The sequence below is a fragment of the Stegostoma tigrinum genome, chromosome 13 (assembly GCF_030684315.1).
Source record: "Stegostoma tigrinum isolate sSteTig4 chromosome 13, sSteTig4.hap1, whole genome shotgun sequence".
In the NCBI taxonomy this organism is placed as follows: Eukaryota; Metazoa; Chordata; class Chondrichthyes; order Orectolobiformes; family Stegostomatidae; genus Stegostoma; species Stegostoma tigrinum.
This window is the reverse complement of record NC_081366.1, coordinates 25,348,876-25,370,702: the sequence shown is the minus strand read 5'-3', so window position 1 is coordinate 25,370,702 and position 21,827 is coordinate 25,348,876. Positions and strand designations below refer to the sequence as shown.

At 43.3% G+C, this 21,827-nt stretch overlaps 1 protein-coding gene across 1 annotated transcript in view; it reads right to left on the bottom strand.

Annotated features, from left to right (window-relative positions):
* The window catches only part of gabrb2a (gamma-aminobutyric acid type A receptor subunit beta2a), a 215,442-nt gene that overhangs the window by 46,952 nt on the left and 146,663 nt on the right, over positions 1-21,827 (bottom strand). Inside the window, exon 5 of the mRNA XM_048543245.2 lies at positions 18,576-18,658. Coding sequence (XP_048399202.1) covers positions 18,576-18,658 — 83 coding nt within the window. The remainder of the gene's footprint in view (positions 1-18,575; positions 18,659-21,827) is intronic.

Here is a 21,827-nt window from a genome sequence, read left to right as displayed (position 1 = left end):
AGACTGATGTGTCTGAAGCACTGAACCGAATCACCTATCTGTACTACCTCACTGATTCTTCTTAACCTACAGGACTGATCAGTCACAGGGATCTGAAAAGACACAGATCCCTAGACTTTGGTCAAATTACCTGCTTGTTAGCCACTGCCAACCCCTGGTCAAGAATCAAATGATTGAGTTTGATGGTACCCCCTCTGCTGCCTGATTGTCATCCACATCCACACTGTCATCCAACTAAGGACAGCTCACCTTTGACTTAGCTATTTGCCTGAAACACACGCAATGCATTTGCTGCATAAACTGTTGGTACATGCTACAGGTTTAACGTTGATGCAGCCCAGAGCCATACAAAGGTATGTCTCTCATTTGATGATTCGGTGCTTCTCACTGTCACAAGCTACTTGCCTTTCCCTCTGCGTTAAAAATCAATGAATGTCTCAAATGCTGACAGCCTGCAACTGAGCACTGAAGACCCTGTGAACTAAAAAGCAATGCATGCCCAGAGGTTTCTTACAGTCATCTGCAGCAGTGAAAACTTCTGAAGCTTTAGTTGAGGCAATTCATTCTGATCTGAAAGATTTCAAAGGCGGAGGCTTGATTTAATAACCATTGCAAATATATTTTCCTTGGTTTCTTTCTTTTGAAGACTAGAAGCATTCGTAGGAAATGTGTTGAATTTAGGGATTAATTATTTTAGATATTTTCATGTGCTTCCGTAAGTACTTTGAATAATATTGCAAAATGACTGATGAATATGTATTCAATGCTCTCAAGTATCGATTATTCATTGGAATAGTGCCAGATGACTGGAGGATAGCAAATGTGGTTCCCTTGTTCAAGAAGGGGAGTAGAGACAACCCTGGTAATTATAGACCAATGAGCCTTACCTCAGTTGTTGGTAAAGTGTTGGAAAAGGTAATAAGGGATAGGGTTTATAATCATCTAGAAAAGAATAAATTGATTAGGGATAGTCAGCACGGTTTTGTGAAGGGAAGGTCGTGCCTCACAAACCTTACTGAGTTCTTTGAGAAGGTGACCAATCAGGCAGATGAGAGTAAACCGGTTGATGTGGTGTATATGGATTTCAGCAAGGCGTTCGATAAGGTTCCCCACAATAGGCTATTGTACAAAATGCGGAGGAATGGAATTGTGGGAGATATAGCAGTTTGTATCGGAAATTGGCTTGCTGAAAGAAGACAGAGGGTGGTAGTTGATGGGAAATGTTCATCCTGGAGACCAGTTACTAGTGCTGTACCACAAGGGTCGGTGTTGGGTCCACTGCTGTTTGTCATTTTTATAAATGACCTGGATGAGGGCGTAGAAGGATGGGTTAGTAAATGTGCAGACGACACTAAGGTCGGTGGAGTTGTGGATAGTGACGAAGAATGCTGTAGGTTGCAGAGAGACATAGACAAGCTGCAGAGCTGGGCTGAGAGGTGGCAAATGGAGTTTAATGCAGACAAGTGTGAGGTGATGCACTTTGGTAGGAGTAACCGGAAGGCAAAGTACAGGGCTAATGGTAAGATTCTTAGCAGTGTAGATGAGCAGAGAGATCTCGGTGTCCATGTACACAGATCCTTGAAAGTTGCCACCCAGGTTGACAGGGCTGTTAAGAAGGCATACAGTGTTTTAGCTTTTATTAATAGAGGGATTGAGTTCCGGAACCAAGAGGTTATGGTGAAGCTGTACAAAACTCTGGTGCGGCTGCACTTGGAGTATTGCGTACAGTTCTGGTCAGCGCGTTATAAGAAGGATGTGGAAGATTTGGAAAGGGTGCAGAGGAGATTTACTAGGATGTTGCCTGGTATGGAGGGAAGGTCTTACGAGGAAAGGCTGAGGGACTTGAGGCTGTTTTCATTAGAGAGAAGGTGGTTGAGAGGTGACTTAATTGAAACATATAAAATAATCAGAGGGTAAGATCGGGTGGATAGGGAGAGCCTTTTTCCTAGGATGGTGACGGTGAGCACGAGGGGGCATATCTTTAAATTGAGGGGTGAAAGATATAGGACAGATATCAGAGGTAGTTTCTTTACCCAGAGAGTAGTAAGGGAATGGAACGCTTTGCCTGCAACGGTAGTAGATTCGCCAACTTGAGGTACATTTAAGTTGTCATTGGACAAGCATATGGACGTACATAGAATAGTGTAGGTTAGATGGGCTTCAGTTCGGTGTGACAGGTCGGCACAACATCGAGGGCCGAAGGGCCTGTACTGTGCTGTAATGTTCTATGTTCTAGGTTCTAGAAGGGCAGGTATTGAAAACATGCAACAGATGAAAATCTGAACTCCGGAGTGTTAGAGGCTTAGGGGTGACCTTATAGAAGGTTATAAAACCATGACGGGTGTAGATAGGGTGAATAGCCAAAGTTTTTTCCTCACGGTCTTTCTCCCCTCCAAAACTAGAGGATATAGGTCGAAGGTGAAAGGGGAAAGATTTAAAAGGGACATAAGGGGCAACTTTTTCATGCAGAGGGTGATGTGTAGTATGTGGAATGAGCTGCCAGAGGAAGGTGTGGAGGCTGATACAATTACAACATTTAAAAGGCATCTAGATGGGTACATGAAGAGGAAGGGTTTAGTGTGTTACAGGCCAAATGTTGCCAATAAGGACTAAATTAATTTAAGATATCTGAGTGGCATGGACAAGTTGACCAAAGGGTCTGTTTCCATGTTGTACAGTCCTATTACTGCCTGTTGATTGTGTTTTTGAACCTAAACTAGTAATCTCAGACTCTCTGCAGCACTTGATTCCTTAAAGAACATACTTCAAAAATAAGAGATAACAAGGTATCGAGCTGGAGGAACACAGCAGGCCAGGTAGCATTAGAGGAGCAGGAAAGTTGACAGGAGGGTCTTAACTTCATGCCATCAGCAAATTTGATATTTTTAGGCCATTATCCAAGTTGTTAATAAATAATGTGAATAACTGAGGCCTGAACACAGATTCTTCTCGGACACAAGTCAAATCATGCCAGTTTGAGTACGTACACATTATCCCTATTTTCTGTCATTTACCAGTGAATCAATTTTCCAGTCACATCAGTAATTTGCCCTCAATTCTTCTGCTACATTTGTGTCACACTTACAGCATGTTCTAGCAACTTACAAGGCAAACACATTGCAGTTGTTTCGACCATATGGCTGTGTTTGAACGTCAAAGAAAACTAGACCTTGGTGGAACAAACAGGGGTGGATCAATTTGGGGTTGCTGCATCATTGAGCAATTATGGTCAGTCAGTTGTTTGGTGTGAGGATCAGTTTTCCAGCAGTCTGGAGATTTGGGCAATGGTCTGTCCTGCACATCAAGTCCAACTAGTCAAGGGACTGCAGGTGAGGAAGTTGGGGAGTAGTGGAGACATCAGTCTGGGGATTGTGCTGTGATCAAAAGTAAAAAAAAATACAGGGCTGTCCTCAAAAGTCAGTCTGAAGACTGAACCACTATTCGTCATGGGGTTTGGCAGTAAACGTCAAGGAGGCCTATCAGGGTGAAGTTAATGTAGCGTAATGGAAAATGAGAAATTTACATTTGGGGATGGGGTGTGATGTGCTCTGACGCTGAGAAGATAATGACAGCAAAGGGGACAGGGAAGCAACTCCATTATTAGGGTAGAATCTGATACAGCCTATGGGACATGGACTACTGAGGGAGAGGGTGTTTTGCAAGTCACCACTACCCTAGCTTCAATGTGCGGACAGTGTATAGCCACAGTAGGCAAGGCAATGTGGTAAGCCAAGGGCTGGGGGTAAATGGAGATACAGACCATCATAGGATCCATGAAAAATTGTCCACCCCCTTATTTACCATATAGAATGAATCTTTGCCTCCAAAGAAGTGTGCATTCATAAACAATCCTGAAATTGTGCACACAAGATGGCTGTAAATGTCGGACATGACTGTAGGCAAGGTCCTACTACAAAGGCTTCATTTTATTTTACCTCAGTGATCTCCTCATTAATGTGCAAAGTATTAACTGCACCCATGGCTGACAGAACATCAGAGATGAGCAATGCCTCGACAATATAACTTTTATACTCCCCAGAATATATAAAGAAGCTGCTCAACTCTGACATGATAGCCGCAGAACCAGGTTTTGTGTCTGATTGGCTGTCATTTCAGCTGTGACGATTGAAAGTTCATATAAGTTCACACTTGTGAAAATTTATTTACACTGCTATGTCACAGGATTTTGGAGTGTTTTTTTTTTCCCCTGCCTTTCACTCTGTTTAGGTGCAGTCCTGGAATCTGCACTGGAATGGAGGGAGCCTGCTCTACAGTGGGTCCTGCTGGCCTAGAAAATTTGTGCAGAAAACCATAGAGAGGTTTGTTGGCTAGAAGGCACATGCAGAGAGAGTCCTGCCCAGATGCAGGCTCAGTCACCTTGGCTGAAACTTCTGTAGATTTAGGAATTACAGGTATGTTGGCAGGGGTTTTGGAAAGGACTCATATCTCTGCAGTATCCTAAGGAGGCGCTTCTCAGATGTTGTGTGTGGTTCTTCACTCAATTGGGCTCCTACTGGAATCACCCTGTCTCCTTCAGAGAAAGGGCTCCGGGTGTGATGTCAAGGTGTGCAGGCCCCATCTTGCCTTGTTGCTGATGCTAAGCAACAAGGACTAAATTGACAGAGTGCGCAGTCATTAACCTGTCCACAGAGACAGGCAGGCGCATGCACAATAGAGCTGACTTGGTGTTGATAACATTAGTTGACTTCACCAATCTTTGACTCAGTTTAATGAGTTTCCCTGAGAAACCTGCCTGCTGTTCCCATGACTATACACTTTGGATGAAGCTATTAATGGCTAGCATCATGGGTTCATCATGATGTGCTCACCGGATTGTGCAAATAAATGTAATCTAGGTAGAGAACTACTGAGGTACAAGTGTCTGAGTTGGTGGAGGCTGCAGGACACAACATTGCTAGTGTATCTTATTAGTGATTTGTAGCTTCTTTCTCAGAGGAGGAAGAGGAGCTGATAGACTGAAAGGCTGGCCTCTTCAGGGCAGCAGCTGTGTGGCTGCCTCTGCCTCTGGTCCCTGCAAAAAACAAAGGCAACTAATTCTACAACAGTGGTGGACATTTGACCATCTTAAGAATAAGTTAACAATGATGGCAATGGGATAGCATTGCAGTATGGCACAATGAAGCTTACTGAATTGCCTGAACATGAAAGTCCTGATATCCACATGAATAACCTCAAACCTTTCCAACTATCTTAAGGGTCTTCTCATAGGTGTCAGGAGCCAAATGTCAGTTGACGTCTTGACCATCTCAGTCATTTTATCTTGCAATGAGATAAAAGCAAGTGTTGATTGAGATAGATTTGAATGGAAAAACTATTATTGGTGGAACAGGAGCAATAGAGGTGGCGGGGTGGTCCAGGCGATTGAGCAAGAAGTGCAAAGGGCAGTTAGTGTTAGTAGTTTAAGAGGATGAGGGAGACATTGAGTGGAGTTGTTGCATGTGATATTGAGATTTAAAAATCTATTAGCCTTTGTGATGTTACTGTGCAGTTGCAGAGTTACAGTATGTGTGAGAAAGCAGAGAAGATAGTAGCTTTTAACTCTAAAGAGCACAGAAGAGCAATAAGTTTCTCCCAGCATTGCTATGCATTCATTTTGCTGTGCGAAATGACACAGACCAGAAACACTATCTTGGTCCAGACTGGCTGGGTCTAGGTGCCTGGCCTCCTTTGTCAGTCCACACCAAAGAGGATAGCCCTCTTCTTCATAACCACTTCCACCAGCAGTTCCAGGTCATTCTGCTAAAGCAGGGTGCCAGGTTCCCTTTCTTGTCCTTTCCCAAAATGGTCCAATGACAGTGTATGAAGGCCAGATCCTGGTTTGCAGAGATTTAAGTATGGTGTCTGGATGGTTCTGGCAGTGGTGAGCACTCTTCTGCTGCTGCATGGTTACCTTCCTTCGAGATTTGCCTCTTAGGTAGGGGAAGTGACCAGCACCTTTTGAAGTTCTGTTGCCCAATGGTGTTGGGGACACCTTTTCTGTCCAGCCATCATTATTGTAGTCCTCTAAATAACTGATACTTGGATTAGCTGTCGTGCTGCTACTCTCAAGTCTAGTGGCCATGACCTGGAACAATGGAATTCTTTGATCAGTAAGATCAAGTTGTCTGTGAAATCCTCCATCAACTGGTGTTGTTGGCACAGGAAAATCTCAGAGAAATCTATAACATGCTAACACGATGAGACAGAATAAATCAGGAAGAATGTTTCTGATGACCATGGAGTCCACACCCAGGAGTTACAAGGTAAATCATTTAGGTCAGAGATTGGGAGAAATTTCTTGACTCACAGTGTTGAGCCTATGGAAATCTCTACTATGGAAAGCAATTGAGGTCAAAACATTAAATATTTTCAAAAGGGAATTAGATATAGTTCTTAGGACTAACGGGATCAAAGAATATGGGAAGAAAGAAGGGTCATGCTACTGAACTGGATTATCAACCATGATCATATTTAATTATAGACCAGCCTGGAAGGGCTGAATGGCTTACTTCTGCTCCAATTTTTTTTTGTTTCAATGAATGTTAGATAGCTATCATTCCTTACGGGATAGTAAAATACCTATGAAATATGTGAATGACAAAAAGAGTGGGGATGACAGTTAACTTGAAACAAATTCTGGGAAGAAAATCTCAAATGGGTGGATAGAAGTCACCAATTATCGGATTATTTCACAAAATCTAATGCATATCTTCTAAAAATTATTAAGTGTCCTTGAGGAGGGGCATTTTATAATCCAATGGTTTATACATGGAGATCTTTGATTTGATTTGTTTTAAAGTTTTGGTTGCTCAGAAGCCTTTTCTTAATTTAAACCTAAGAAGTTCATCTGGGGCTTTCCTGGGGCTTCATTTATGCTCCCATAAATGGGAACAGACAAACTCTAGCTTCAGATGAGCAGTATATTTTGTAAGGTGTAGCTTTGCAAATAAATGCTTATAAAGATGTTACATTCGTTTACCTGAAAAATACAACCAATTCAATTCAGTCTACAAGACAACTGAGTCATTGTATGCTGCAAAAGCTTTGGGCCCTGGCATCATTCCCACAAAACAACTGAAGACTCCAGGACTTGCTGTGCCACTAGCCAGGCTGATCGAGTATGGCTACAACACTGACATCAATGTGAAAAATTGCAAAAATATTTCCTGTACAGAAAAAGTAGGATAAATCCAATCTGGTCAATTACCACCCCATCAGTCTACTCTTGATCATCAGCAAAGTGCTAGAAGGAGTCATCAATGGTGCTATCGATCAGCATTTGCCTAGCAATAACCTGCTCACTAATGCTCAGTTTTCAGTTCCCGTGAGGAGATCGAGCAATTCATCAGCTGTGCCAACACCTCCCACCCCACCCTCAAATTCACCTGGACTATTTTTAAGACTTGTCTGCCCTTCCTCAACCTCTTCGTCTCCATTTCCGGAAACCGACTCACCTGCAACATTCATTTCAAACCCACTGGCTCCGACAATTACCTCGACTATACCTCCTTTCACCTATCCTCTAGACTCCTTGACGATTCCTCCACCACACCCAGTACCTTTCCCATGCAACCACAAGAGGTGTAACACCTGTCCCCACACCTCCCTTTTCACCTCCGTCCAAGGCCCGAAACAATCCTTCCTGCTCTGGCAGAGATTCACCTGTCCATCATCCAACGTTATCTGTTGCTCCCGAAATGGTCCCTTCTACATCAGGAGATCAAATGCAGACTCAGGGACCGGTTCACAGAGCATCTATGTTCTGCATACAACAACCAACCCGATGCTGTGGTTGCCATCCATTTTAATTCCTCCTCCCAATACCCTGACGACATGTCCATTCTTGGCCTCCTCCACTGCCAGAGTGAGGCCAAACATAAACTGGAGGAATAACATCTGATATTTCACCTTGGAAGCTTATAGCCCACTGCCCTTAACATTGACTTCACCAGCTTTTCAATCCCTCCACCATCAGTCTTATCTCACATCCAGCCCTTCCCATCCTGAGCAGACCTAATCTGTCCATCTTCCCATTCATGTATCCGCTCCACCCTTCCCATGGACCAATCACGATAGCCCCTCTCTGCATCCACCTATCGCCATCTCTCCTAACCTTCACCCCAGCCTCACCCGTCACTACTTATTTCTGGGCTCCCCTCCCGCTCTCTAGTCCTGAAGAAGGGTTTTGGTCCGAAATGTTGACTTCCTGATCCTCAGATGGTACCTGACCTGCTGTACTTTTCAACCTCACACCTACAGACTACTGATTAGTGCTCTAAATACCTGCTCCCATATTTGACCCTAGATGGTTTCTTGATTTTTGCTCAAAGAATGTTTTAAATATAGTCCATTAACTTATCGTCCACACTACTTCATCAACTGGTTTACCTAGTTAATAAGATTAAAGTCTCCCATGATTATTGCACTACGCTTGATATTTGCTCCTCTGATTTGCTGTTATACACCCTGTCCAATGCTCTAACTACTGTAGGGAACCGATAAACTTATAGCCACCAGTGTTTTTTACCACTACAAAGTTTTTTACCACTATCAAGAAAAATAACAGCTTAAGAAACAGTATCAGAAGTAGACCATTCAGCTCCCAAACCTGCTCCGCTATTGTCTACAATCACCAGATCTTCTAAACTGCACAAAACCTTTGACTTCCTGAGATATCAGTCCGTCTCAGTCTTAAATATGCAAGTATCCACAACCTTTTGAGACAGATTGAAATTGTCTATGTTTCAGAGTTCTCAGTAAAAAAAAATTCTACTCATCTCAGTTTTAAATTATTGACCCCTTATGTCCCTGTGTTCTAGAATTCATGGCCAGAGGAAACAATCACTCATTGTTCACCCTGCCAAGCTCCTGCAGAATCTAGTATGATTCATACAGTCATAAAATATAGAAACAGACCATTTGGCTCTCCATGTCTATTCGAATCAACAAACACCAAACTACACTAATCTCAATTACCTACACTTAGTCCGTAGCCTACTGTGCCCTGGTATTTTGAGTACTCATTCTGATGCTTCTTAAATGTTCAAGAGTACCTGCCTCCTCCACCCTCTCAGATAGGATGTTTCAAATTTTTACCATCCTCTGGGTGATTTCTTTTTCTGACTTCCCCTAAACCACTTAATCTGCAGCTTTAAACTTCTGCCCTCTGGTATTAGACACAACTCCTATGCGAAACGATTCTCATGATCTACAACCCATGTTCCTCATAACTTTACATACTTCAATCACATCCTGCTCTGCTCTAAGAAAAACAAACCCAGCCTATCCAGTCTCTACTCATAACAGAGATGATTCATCCCAGGCAACATCCTGGTGAAGCCTCTCTTTCCAGTGCAATCATGTTCTTCCAATTGTGTGATGACTAGAACTGCAAATAATATTCCATCTGCGGCCAAACCAATATTTTTATAAAGTTGTAACAAGGCTGCCTTGCTCCTGTATTCTACGCCCTAGCTAGTGAAGGCAAGCAACTTGTAGGCCTGATTCACCACTGTGTCTAAATGTGCTGATACCTTCAAGGATCTATGAACTTGAACATCAAAAATCTCATGTTCCTTAGGACTCCATAGGGACCTAGAATTCAATGTGTCTATGTTTCCCTTAGATCTTCCAAAATGCATTACCTCACATTTATTAGATTAGCACTTATCAGGTTAAATTCCATCTGCCATTGCTCTGCAAATTTACCAACTGATCCAGATCAGACTAGTCTGAGACCATCTTCTTCATTACCAACAACAACACTAATTTTCACGGCAACTACCAATGTATTAATTATACCTTCCACATTCACATCCAGGTCATTACTGTGTTTAACAAGCAGCTAGAATTCCAGCACCAATCCCTGCAGCACACCACTGGTCACAGGCTTCCAATCACAAAAATAAACAAAAATAAACATCCACCCTTTGCATACTTGCAAGCCAATTTTGGGTACAGTTTGCCAACTTGTCTTGGGTTCTATAGGTTCCTATCTTTTGGACTAGACCTTACTGAAATCCATGTAAACCATGTTAACTGCACTCTGTTAATCAACATATTTAGTCACCTTTTCAAAAAATTCAAATTAGTCGGACACAATTTTCCATCAACAAACTTGTGATGTTTATCCCTGATCAATGCCTGTCTGTCCAAGCGTTGATTAATCCTGTCCCTTATAATTGGTTCCATGATTTCCCTCCCACTGACCGGTTTGTACAACACACACACAGTCCCTTTGGTCTCGAGCAGGCCCCATTCTTTCCCTAGTGATTCCCTTGCTCTTAAAAATACCTTAAAATGCCTTGGGGTTTTCCTTAACCCTATCTGTCAAACATATTTTATACAATCTCTTTGCTCTCCAAATTTATTTTTCTAAGCACTTCCTTTCATCTGTGCTCCTGAAGGGCCTCCCTTGTTCATAGAACTTAGAACAGTGCAGCACAGTACAACCACTTTAGCCTAAAATGTTGTGCCAAACTTTTATCCTAATTCTAAGGTCTATCTCAGCACCATCCCTATCTTATACTATCATCCATATGCCTGTCTAACAGCCGCTTAAGTGCCACAAATGAGGCTGATGAGACTACCCTCTCTGGCAATGCATTCCACGCCCCTACCACTCTCTGAGTAAAGAAACTATCTCTGACATCTCCCCCATATCTACCTCCACTCACTTTAAAACTATGCCCCCTTGTAATAGCTACCTCCATCCTAGAAAAATGTCTCTGGCTATTTATTCTATCTGTACCTCTGATCACTTTGTACACCTCTATCAAGTCACCTCTCATCCATCCATCCTAGCTCAACCGCCTCGGGGCGGCACGGTGGCTCAGTGGTTAGCACTGCAGCCTCACAGCGCCAGGGACCCAGGTTCGATTCGAGCCTCGGGCGACTGTCTGTGTGGAGTTTGCACATTCTCCCCGTCTTTGTGTGGGTTTCCTCCGGGTGCTCCGGTTTCCTCCCACCATCCAAAGATGTGCAGGCTAGGTGGATTGGCCATTCTAAATTGCCCATAGTGTTCAGGAGTGAGTGGGTTATGGGGGGATGGGTCTGGGTGGGATGATTCAAGGGGCGGTGTGGACTTGTTGGGCCGAAGGGCCTGTTTCCACACTGTAGGGAATCTAATCTAATCTCGGGATGTGAGTTTGCTCGCTGAGCTGGAAGGTTCGTTTTCAGACGTTTCGTCACCATTCTAGGTAACATCATCAGTGAGCCTCCGACGAAGCGCTGGTGTTATGTCCCGCTTTCTATTTATCTGGTTAGGTTTCCTTGGGTTGGTGATGTCATTTCCTGTTCTTTTTCTCAGGGGATGGTAGATTGATTTGGAACCAATGTGTTTGTTGATGGAGTTCCGGTTGGAATGCCATGCTTCTAGGAATTCTCGTGCGTGTCTTTGTTTGGCTTGTCCTAGGATGGATGTGTTGTCCCAATCAAAGTGGTGTCCTTCCTCATCTGTATGTAAGGATACGAGTGATAGTGGGTCATATCGTTTTGTGGCTAGTTGATGTTCATGTATCCTGTTGGCTAGCTTTCTGCCAGTTTGTCCAGTGTAGTGTTTTCACAGTTCTTGCAAGGTATTTTGTAGATGGCGTTCGTTTTATTTGTTGTCTGTATATGGTCTTTTAAGTTCATTAGCTGCTGTTTTAGTGCATTTAGTGTATTGTTTCTGAGCCCGTTTTGTCTGTTTGTTTGGGTTTATTGCTGAGGAATCGGCGGACTGTGTTCATAGGATACCCATTCTTTTTGAATACGCTGTATAGGTGCATACCCTATGAACACAGTCCGCCGATTCCTCAGCAATAAACCCAAACAAACAGACAAAACGGGCTCAGAAACCATAACCACTCTCCCCTACATCAAAGACATTTCCGAAATGACTGCCAGACTACTCGGACCTCTTGGCATCAGGGTAGCCCACAAACCCACCAAAACACTAAAACAGCAGCTAATGAACTTAAAAGACCATATACAGACAACAAATAAAACGAACGCCATCTACAAAATACCTTGCAAGAACTGTGACAAACACTCCATTGGACAAACTGGCAGAAAGCTAGCCAACAGGATACATGAACATCAACTACCCACAAAACTACATGACCCACTATCACTTGTATCCTTACATACAGATGAGGAAGGACACCACTTTGATTGGGACAACACATCCATCCTCGGACAAGCCAAACAGAGACACGCACGAGAATTCCTAGAAGCATGGCATTCCAACCGGAACTCCATCAACAAACACATTGGTTCCAAATCAATCTACCATCCCCTGAGAAAAAGAACAGGAAATGACATCACCAACCCAAGGAAACCTAACCAGATAAATAGAAAGCGGGACATAACACCAGCGCTTCGTCGGAGGCTCACTGATGATGTTATCTAGAATGGTGATGAAACGTCTGAAAACGAACCTTCAAGCTCAGCGAGCAAACTCACATCCAGAACCTCAACCTGAGCTACACATCTTCTCAAAACTGGCTAATCTAATCTCTTTCAACCTTTTGTTGTCAGGTCTTCCATCCATTCCAGGCCACATCCTGGTAAATTTCCTCTGCACCTTTTCCAACACCTCCACATCTTTCCTGTAATGAGGCAACCAGAACTGGACACGATACTCCAGATGTGACCGAACCAGGGTTTTGTATAGCTGGATCATAACTTCACAGTTCTTGAACTCGATCCCTCTATTAATGAAAACGAACACACTATACACCTTCTTAACAACTCTATCCACCTGGGTGGCAGCTTTCAGGGAACTGTGAACGTGAACCCCAAGATCCCTCTGCTCCTCCAAACTGCCAAGAATCTTTCCGTTCACTCTGTATTCTGCTTTCAAGTTTGTCCTTACAAAATGAATCACCTCACACTGATCAGGGTTAAACTCCATCTGCCACTTCTCAGCCCATCTCTGCATCTTATTAATGTACCTTTGCAACCTAGAACAGCCCTCCGCACCGTCCACAACATGACCCAGTTTCATATCGTCCCAGAATTTGCTAATCCACCCTTCCACTCCTTCATCCAAATAATGTTTATAATGTTCTGTACTGAACATGTGCTTCTTTCTTTTTGTTTGCAAGCCAATTTTGGAAACAACGTATTAACTTGCCTTGGATCCCATGGATGAGATCACTTGCCATTCTTATAAACTCGGGGTTATAGGCTGTATGCAGTTTTTCATCACAGGATGACACTCGCATCCCAGGAACCATTCTAGTAAACAGTCTTTGTACAGCCTCTAAGTATATATTTCCTTAGATATGTGGAGTAAAACTGCACATTACTCGAGGCATGGCGTCAAAGTATTCTAGATTTGCTATAATCCACTTACAGTAAACTTAAGATAACAAAGTGTGGGGCTGGATAAACACAGCAGGCCAAGCAACATCTTAGGCGCACAAGAGCTGACATTTCGGGCCCAGCTGCTTGGCCTGCTGCGTTCATCCAGCCTTACACTTTGTTATCTTGGATTCTCCAGCATCTGCAGTTCCCATTATCTCTGATTACAGTAAACCTAAACAGGCTTTTTGAATTTTTCATTGTCTGCTGTATGTGCAGGCTAACTCCATTCATTCTAATGAGTACAGACAAGTCTGTTTGAGCATCAACATTTAAAGATTTTACACTTTGTAAAAACTATTCTGTTTTTCTACTTTGAACGACAGAAGTAAATAACCTCGCCTTCAAGATGTCAGGTTTCAGCTTACATATTAATAAAACAAACAATTTCAACTTGCTATTATGCAAAGTTCTGGACTTTCACCTTTGCATTTATTCTTTATTAGATTTATATTCTGACCATTATTCCACAAAACATACATATATGTAAATAAGCCTTTGGAAAACAGAAAAATATGTTGCTAAATGGAGATTTCTCCATTACTACTAGGAGCCATAGATTCACACAGCACTTTTGGTCCAACTTGTCCATCTCAACCAGATTTCTCAAACAATAAGTTCAATTTTCCCCTGTTTGGCCCATACCCTTCTAAACCTTTCTTATTCATGTGCCTGTCCAAATGTCTTCAATGTTGTAACTGTGCCTGCAGCTACAACTTCCTCTGGCAGTTCATTCCATAAATGTACTGCCCTCTGTATGGAAAAAAAAAGTTGCCCCTCAGGTCCCTCTTAAATCTTAACCCGTCACCTTAAACCTAGTTTTGATGTCCCCTATCCTCAAGTTCAGACCTTTGCTATTCACCTTATCTATGCCCCTCATGATTTTAAAAAAGCCTCCACAAGCTTAGCCCCAACCTCTTACTTTCCAGGAAAAAAAGTCCCAGCCCATCCAGCTTCACCTTATAATTCAAACCCTCCAGTCCTGGTAACACCTTTGTAAATCTTTTCTGTATCCATTACAATTTAATAATATCCTTCCTATACAAGGATGACCAGAACTGTACTCTGTACTCCAAAAGTGGCCTCACCAATATCCTGGACAGCTGCAACTTGACATCCCAACTCATAAATTCAATACTCAGAGCAATGAAGGCAAGCACGCCACCTTGTCGATCTGTGACGTCACTTTCAAGAAATGGATCCTGAACCCTAGGTCTCTCTGACAACACTAACCAGAGCCCTACCATTACTGAGTAAGTTCTGCCCTATTTTGTCTTATTAAACTGCATCACCACACATTTATCTAAATTAAATTCCATGTGCTACACTTTAGTCATTGACCAAACTGATCAAGATCCTTTTGTACTCTTAGATAATGTTCTTCACTGTCCACAAACCTACCAACCATCATTCCTTTGTTCTCATCCAAATTGTTTATGCAAATGCCAAACAACAGTGGACCTAGCACTGATCCCTGCAGAGCATCTCTGGTCACAGGCCTCCAGTCTGAAAAGAAACCCTCTGTCTCCTACTGTCACACCAATTTTCTATGGAGTTGGCAAGCTCTCCCTGGATGTCATGTGATCTAACTTTACTAACCACTCTATGGAACCTTGTCGAAGGCCTTGCTAAGGTCCATGTGTACAATATCTACCTGTCTGCCCTCATCTATCTTCTTGGTCATATCCTCAAAAAACTCAATCAAGGTTGTGAGACACAATTTCCCATGCACAAAGCCATGCTGGCTCTCCCTAATCAGTCCTTGCCTCTCCAAATTCATGTAAATTTTATCACTTGGAATTCCCTCCAATAACGTTCCCACCACTGACATCAGACTCACAGGGTCTATATTGTTCAAAAGTTCCCTGGCTTTTCTGTGCAGTCTTTCTTAAATAAACGCATAATATTAGCCAATTCCAGGATTCTGGCACCTCACCGCTGGCTGTTGATGATACAAATATCTCTGCTCAGGGCCCTGTAATTTCTTCCCTGGCTCCCCATACTCTCCTAGGATACACTTGATCAGGTCCTGAAGTTTTATCTGCCCTTAATGCACTTTAAGACATTCAACACTTCCTCTTTTAGAATATGAACTGTTTTTAAGACAACACTATTTATTTCCAGAAATCCCCTAGATTCCATGTCTTTCTCCATGATAAATACTGGTAGAAAATATTCATGTAGCATCCCACTCATCTCCCATGGTTTCATACATAGATATTCTCACTGATCTCTAAGGGGGAGATCCTCTCCCCGAGTTGCTGTTTTGCTCTATGTATTTGTAGAATCTCTTTGGACTCTCTTTAACTTTTTACACCAAAGCAATCTCAATCATCTTTTACCCTCCTGATATTGTTCTGAAATATGACCACCGCCTCCAAACTCGTCATTCTCCAACCCTGCATTACCCGGTTCCATCTCTTTCCCAAAATCCACAAGATTTGTCTATCGCGGTTGACCCATTGTCTCTGCCTGCTTTTGCCCCACTGAACTCACCTCTTACCTCAACTCTCTTTTTCCCCTGGAGCAGGAACTCCCCACTTATGTTCAGAACACTCGTCCCACCCTCCACCGCCTCCAAGTCTTTCAATTCCCCAGCCCACAAAACTTCATCTTCACCATGGGCAGCCAGTCCCTGTACACTTGTAGCCCCCACATAGATGGCCTAAAAGCCCTCCACTTCTTCCTCTCGAGCAGGCTGAACTAGTATCCCTCCACCGACACCCTCATCTGCCTAATGTAACTTGCCATTACCCTCAACAATTTTTTCCTTTAACTCCTCTTACTTCCTACAAACTAAAGGGGTGGTTACAGGCACCGGGATGGGTCTGAGCCAAGCTTGCCGCTTCGTAGGATATGTGGAGCAGTCCCTCTTCTGCTGTTACACCAGCACCATCCCTCACTTCCTCCTCTGCCACTTTGATGACTGTATTGGCACTGCCTTCTGCTTCCATGCACAGTGCATCAACATTACCAACATCTTTCACCCCAACCTCACACTCACCTGAACCATCTCCGATATCTCCCTCCCCTTCCTGAACCTCTCCATCTCCATCTCTGGCAACCATCTCTGCACCGTCATCTATTTCAAACCCACTGACTCCCACAGCTACCTTGACTACACTTCCTCTCACCCGCACTCCTGCAAGAATGCGATCACTTAAATCCCAGTCCCTCCGCCTCCGCCAAATCTGTTCCCAAGATGGTGGGTTCCATTCCCAGCCACGTCGGATATCCTCTCACTTGAAGGACCACATTATTTCCCCTCCACTGATCCAAAATGCCCTCAACTGCATTCAGTTGCATTTTCCGCACTTCTGCCGCAAACATCTTCACCCCTCAACAAAAATAAGGACAGAGTCCCACTGGTCCTCACATACCACCCAGCAACCTCCACATCCAGCGTATCATCGTCTGCCACTTTCACCACATGCAAACCAACCCCACAAACAAAGAGAGAGTTCCCTCCCCACCCATGTGCCTTTCATGGGGGCCGCACACTCTGCGAATCCCTCTTCCACTCCAACTTCCCACCAACCCCACCAACCCCACCATACTTGGCACCTTTCCCTGCAACCACAGAAGGTGCTATACCTGCCCCCTACCTCCCCTCCCACCTACATCCAAGGCCCAAAATAAACTTTCCATATCCAACAGGGGTTTACCTGTACATCCTCCAGCCTGGTCTGTGTTGGCGCAGTTGCTGGAAAAGCTCAGCACGTCTGCCAGCCTCTGTGGAGGAGAAAACAGAGTTAATGTTTCAGGTCTGGTGACACTTCCTCAGAAGGGTTCTCAGGAACGGTCACCAGACCGGAAACATTAACTCTGTTTTCTCCTCCACAGATGCTACCAGACCCGTTGAGCTTTTCCAGCAACTTTGTTTTTGTCCTGATTTCCAGCATCCACAGTTCTTTTGGTCTTTCTTTCCTACCTATCTGCCCCATCCTTCCCATTGACCAATTCCCACTACTCATACCCATATGTGCCTATCACCATCCCACCTACCTTCCCCCACCCAACAGGGGTTTACCTGTACATCCTCCAGCCTAGTCTACTGTGTCTGTTGCTCCTGATGTGGCCTCTCTACATCAGTAAGACCAAGCGCGGATTCAATTTACGGACCATCTGTGCTCTACACACTACAATCAACAGCACCTTCCAGTTGGCAACCATTTTACCTCCGCCTTCCACTCTCTTGTTGCCATGAAATCCTGGGCCTCCACCACTGCCACGATGACACCACCCTGAAGTGGAGGAGCAACACCACATATTCTGCCTTGGGAGCCAACAGCCCAAAGGCCTGTACATAGAATTCACCAGTTTCCAAATTTCCCCATCCCCGGCCTCACCCTGCCTCCTTGACTTGGCACAGCCTGTCCATTTTCTTTCCCACCTACAACAAAAACTCAGAACCATTCTGAGGAAGGATCACCAGACCTGAAACGTTAACTCCGTTTTCTCCTCCACAGATGGTGCCAGACCTGCTGAGCTTTTCTAGCAACTTTGTTTTTGTCCTGATTTACAGCATCCACAGTTCTTTTGGTTTTTCTTTCCCACCTACCTGCCCCATCCTTCCCATAGAGCAATTCCTACTACTCATACCCATATGCACCTATCACCATCCCACCTACCTTCCCCTAGCCTCAATCCTCCTCCCTCTATTTATTTCCCAGCTTCCTTACCCTTCCCCAGTCCTCAAGAAGGGTCCAGTCCCGAAACGTCAACTCTCCTGCTCCTCTGAAGCTGCCTGACCAGTTGTGTTCCTCCAGCTCCACACTGTATTGACTCTGACTCTGGCATCTGTAGTTCTTGCTATCTCCTACTCCCTCTATACTCCTTAAAGAATTCACTCAATCTCAGCTGTCCATGCCTGACATATGCCTCCTTTCTCTTGACCAGAACCTTGATATCTCTCGTCATCTAGTGTTTACCACTCACGCCAGCCTTGCTCTTCACACTAAAGGAACATGCTGTCCCTGAATTTTCAATGTCTCACTTTTGACAGCCTCTCACTTACCAGACATCCCTTTACCTGTGAACAGCCTCCATCAACCAATGTTTGAAAGTTCCTGTCTGATACCATCAAAATATTCATTTAGCAAACAGGAACAGAGTTGCTAAACATTAACTTTAAACAAACATGAATTGATACTTCATGCTTAATTGACTAATAAAGTTGAGTACTTGTGCTGAGACTCACGACTGATGTGAACAAATAGAATACTTACAACTCTCTATTTCAAGTGTGCAGTTCTGCTGATCAAGTGGATATCTTCGCAAGTCCATCATGCAAGCAGCTGTTGTGGTAATTCTGCAAAGGAAATGATGATTTAGTGGCCAAGCAAAACATCCTCCTGCAGTGGACATTCTTAAAAGAAATCAAGGTGTTTTTTTTTTGCAAGGAGAGAGAGCTTCAAATTCTGTTTTCAGAATATTAGTTTTGATACCATCAAATTGGTTGCATTAAGGCTGTAACACATTAGCAGTTTTGGTTATTCACTGGCAAGGCTCAATAAACTAAAATTTATTGATCCTGAACTCTGTAATGATGTGTCAGCCCAAGTTCAGTGATGACAATCTCACCTCCAAGTCATGGGTTAAGTCCTACTTTAAAGTCTTAAGGTCTGATGTATTTGCCTGTCATTTTGCACTAGCATTTTAGTATTTTCACTTCTTTAGCTTCAGGGCATATTAATTTTGTAGTATTTCACAATCAAACAAGAAACTTTCAGCTTTTCCTATTTGGTTTACATCTGTACTACATTTTACGTAAAATACTATCCTAAAACTGGTGACGTCAGCTTCTCAATATTGTTCACTACTTTGTTTTGAATCATTCGTTATTGACATTGATAAATTTCTGAACTTCAATTATCACTTATTTCCCATGTACAGAAAATGTTTTGAATGTCTTAAGCAAAAAGATATGATTGACACTAAGGGTATAAAAACCATGGTTGAGAAAACAAAGTTGTGTCAATGAAAGGGACCTCAAAGAGGTTTCTGAATGAGAAGAGTTAAGTGGCAAGCAATGGCAATTGAGGTAAGAATACTGGAGGCTCAGAGTGTAGTGGCTGAACGAGCAACTATGAAAGACAAAATGTCAGTAGGATAAAAAAGGCAGGAGGAGTCTATGGTGATAAAATAATAGGAGAACATGAAATAATTTGACAACATCAATGAGAATTATAGAATCAACTTTCTTCCTGCTGCTGCTTGTTATAAGTTCCTCTGCTCTTGAATGAGCTGGAGGATGAGAAAGGCAGTGCCTAATTCTGACAGAGAATGAGAAACTCTCTGTAGGACAGCAAGAAATTGTGCACAGCTACATAATAGCATTTACAGCAGCTGATGTGGACCGTCTTAAATATACTCAATGACTTGGCCTTCACAGCTGTCTGTGGCACTGACTTCCGCAGATTAACCACTCTCCGACTGAAGGAATTCTTTGTCAACTCAGTTCTAAAGGGTTGCCCCTTCACTCTGTACATTCAGATTTGAGAATGCAGGCCAAAACAAAAGGTAAAACCCTGTATTTTTAGGGCAACCTGTATAGATGGTGTTACCGAGAACCTTTCCCAACTTCAGCTCAATACATGTATATTATCTTTGGGCAGTAGAATATAGCGAAAAAAATACCACTAATCTGGTTACTTTAGCCCAGGCCAAAGGCTAAAAACAGTGAACTGAAAGGGTTAACCAAGGGTGAAATGGTTTCAGTTAGAAGTGCTTTTTAGTGAAAAGTAAACATATGCCGAACTAAAAGACAGCAGATGTACAGTGATAGGAGGAGGACTGAAACATACAAGCCATAGAAGAAAAAAGCCAGACCTGGAATTTGGGAAGTGATTGGCAAGTAACAGGAGACAGCCTAGGCTGTACAATAGGCAAAGATATGGAAGCTTTACATGGATGTGAACACGTGTAATTTGGGGAACAAGGAAACTGACTCTAGGGAAATATGTGTAACATAAGACTGTAAATTGACCAGATTAAGTTGAGTATGTGACCGAAGGTGTACATAACAGAAACATATCCAGGGAAGTCTTCCAGATTTCAAACATAAGATCATGTTTTAAAGTTGGCTTTCCTTACATACCATTGAATAAAGGGTCATAAATTTTACCTTAGTCTCATAGGGGGTTGTCAAGTTGAGCCACAATAATGACCATCACTGTGTCCCACATTATCAAAATCCATGGAGTTATCATTACTAGAAACTGAATTGAAACAGCCATATGAACATGTACTTATAAGAGCGGGTTACAGGGTGGGAATTCTGCAATGAGTAACTTAACATCTGACTCCTCAAGGCCTATACAGCATCTGCAAGATACAAGTAAGGCCTGTGATAAAATATATCCTTCAATGATCCAAATGAATGCAATTGTGATGACACTTGAGGTTTTGACACCATCCTGAACAAATCAGCCTGTTTGATTGGCAGCCCAAGAAGACAGATCTACCCCAACTCTAACAATTATCTCCTCAAGGGTGTAAGGACAGTATATGTTTTTATTTTTCTGCATTTTTGGTCTGGAGTGAAATGGAAAAAGGATGGTTTTAAGACCAAGTGTTGTGTAAGGGATTGCTGCACATTTTAAAAGCAAATTACTGGAATGCATTGTTGTTCAGTGGCAGGAGTCCAGGAGAGAGTACGAGGGTAGCCAGGAAGGTAAGCTTTCGTTATAAAAGTCTTACCTTGTGTGACTGTGGCCTTCAGTTGTTCGGCAGCTGGTGTGTGGGAGAAAGCATGAGGACAGCCAGGAACGTAAGGTTTCATCTTAGAAAGGTCCTATCTCGCATGACTGCGGCCCTCACTTGTTCAGCAGAGGAGGAATCCCAGAGCAAGCGCAAGGGGTCGGCTGGGTAGCGGATATCTTTCATCCGATAAATTGGTAGTGTCTCCAACCCTTCTACCTCCTCTAACCTAATAATAAAGACTAAAGTGTGGTGAGCAGGTAAGCTACTTGCATTTTTTTTCCCTCATCTCCTTGTTATCTTTCGGAGAGATCACCTGGACACCAAATCCTCTGGGAGTGGCTCAGAAGGCAAAACCGGAGTCTGTTTGAGTATTTAACGGAGTAAATTTACTAGTGCAGAGGACACTTAAAGAGAGAACACTGCGAAACTAAAAAAAAAATAAATAATTAACTAAGTAGAGATGGCAGGTCAGGTGATGTGGAGCTAGCTGATCCCATTGAGAACAGCAGTGACCACATCTGCAGCAAATGTTGGCTGCTTAAGGAGCTCTGGCTCAAAACTGATGAGCTGGAATCCGAATTCCAAACACTGCCGCACATCCGGGAGGGGAGAGATACCTGGATGGTGTGTTCCAGGAGGCAGTCACACCTCGTAGATTAACTAACGTCAATTCGATCAGTGGGCAGGGACAGCAGTGTGTGACTGCGAGCGAGGCAGGTAGAGGGACACTGCAGACAGGAACACAGGAGCCACAGCCAATGACATTGTCCCACAGG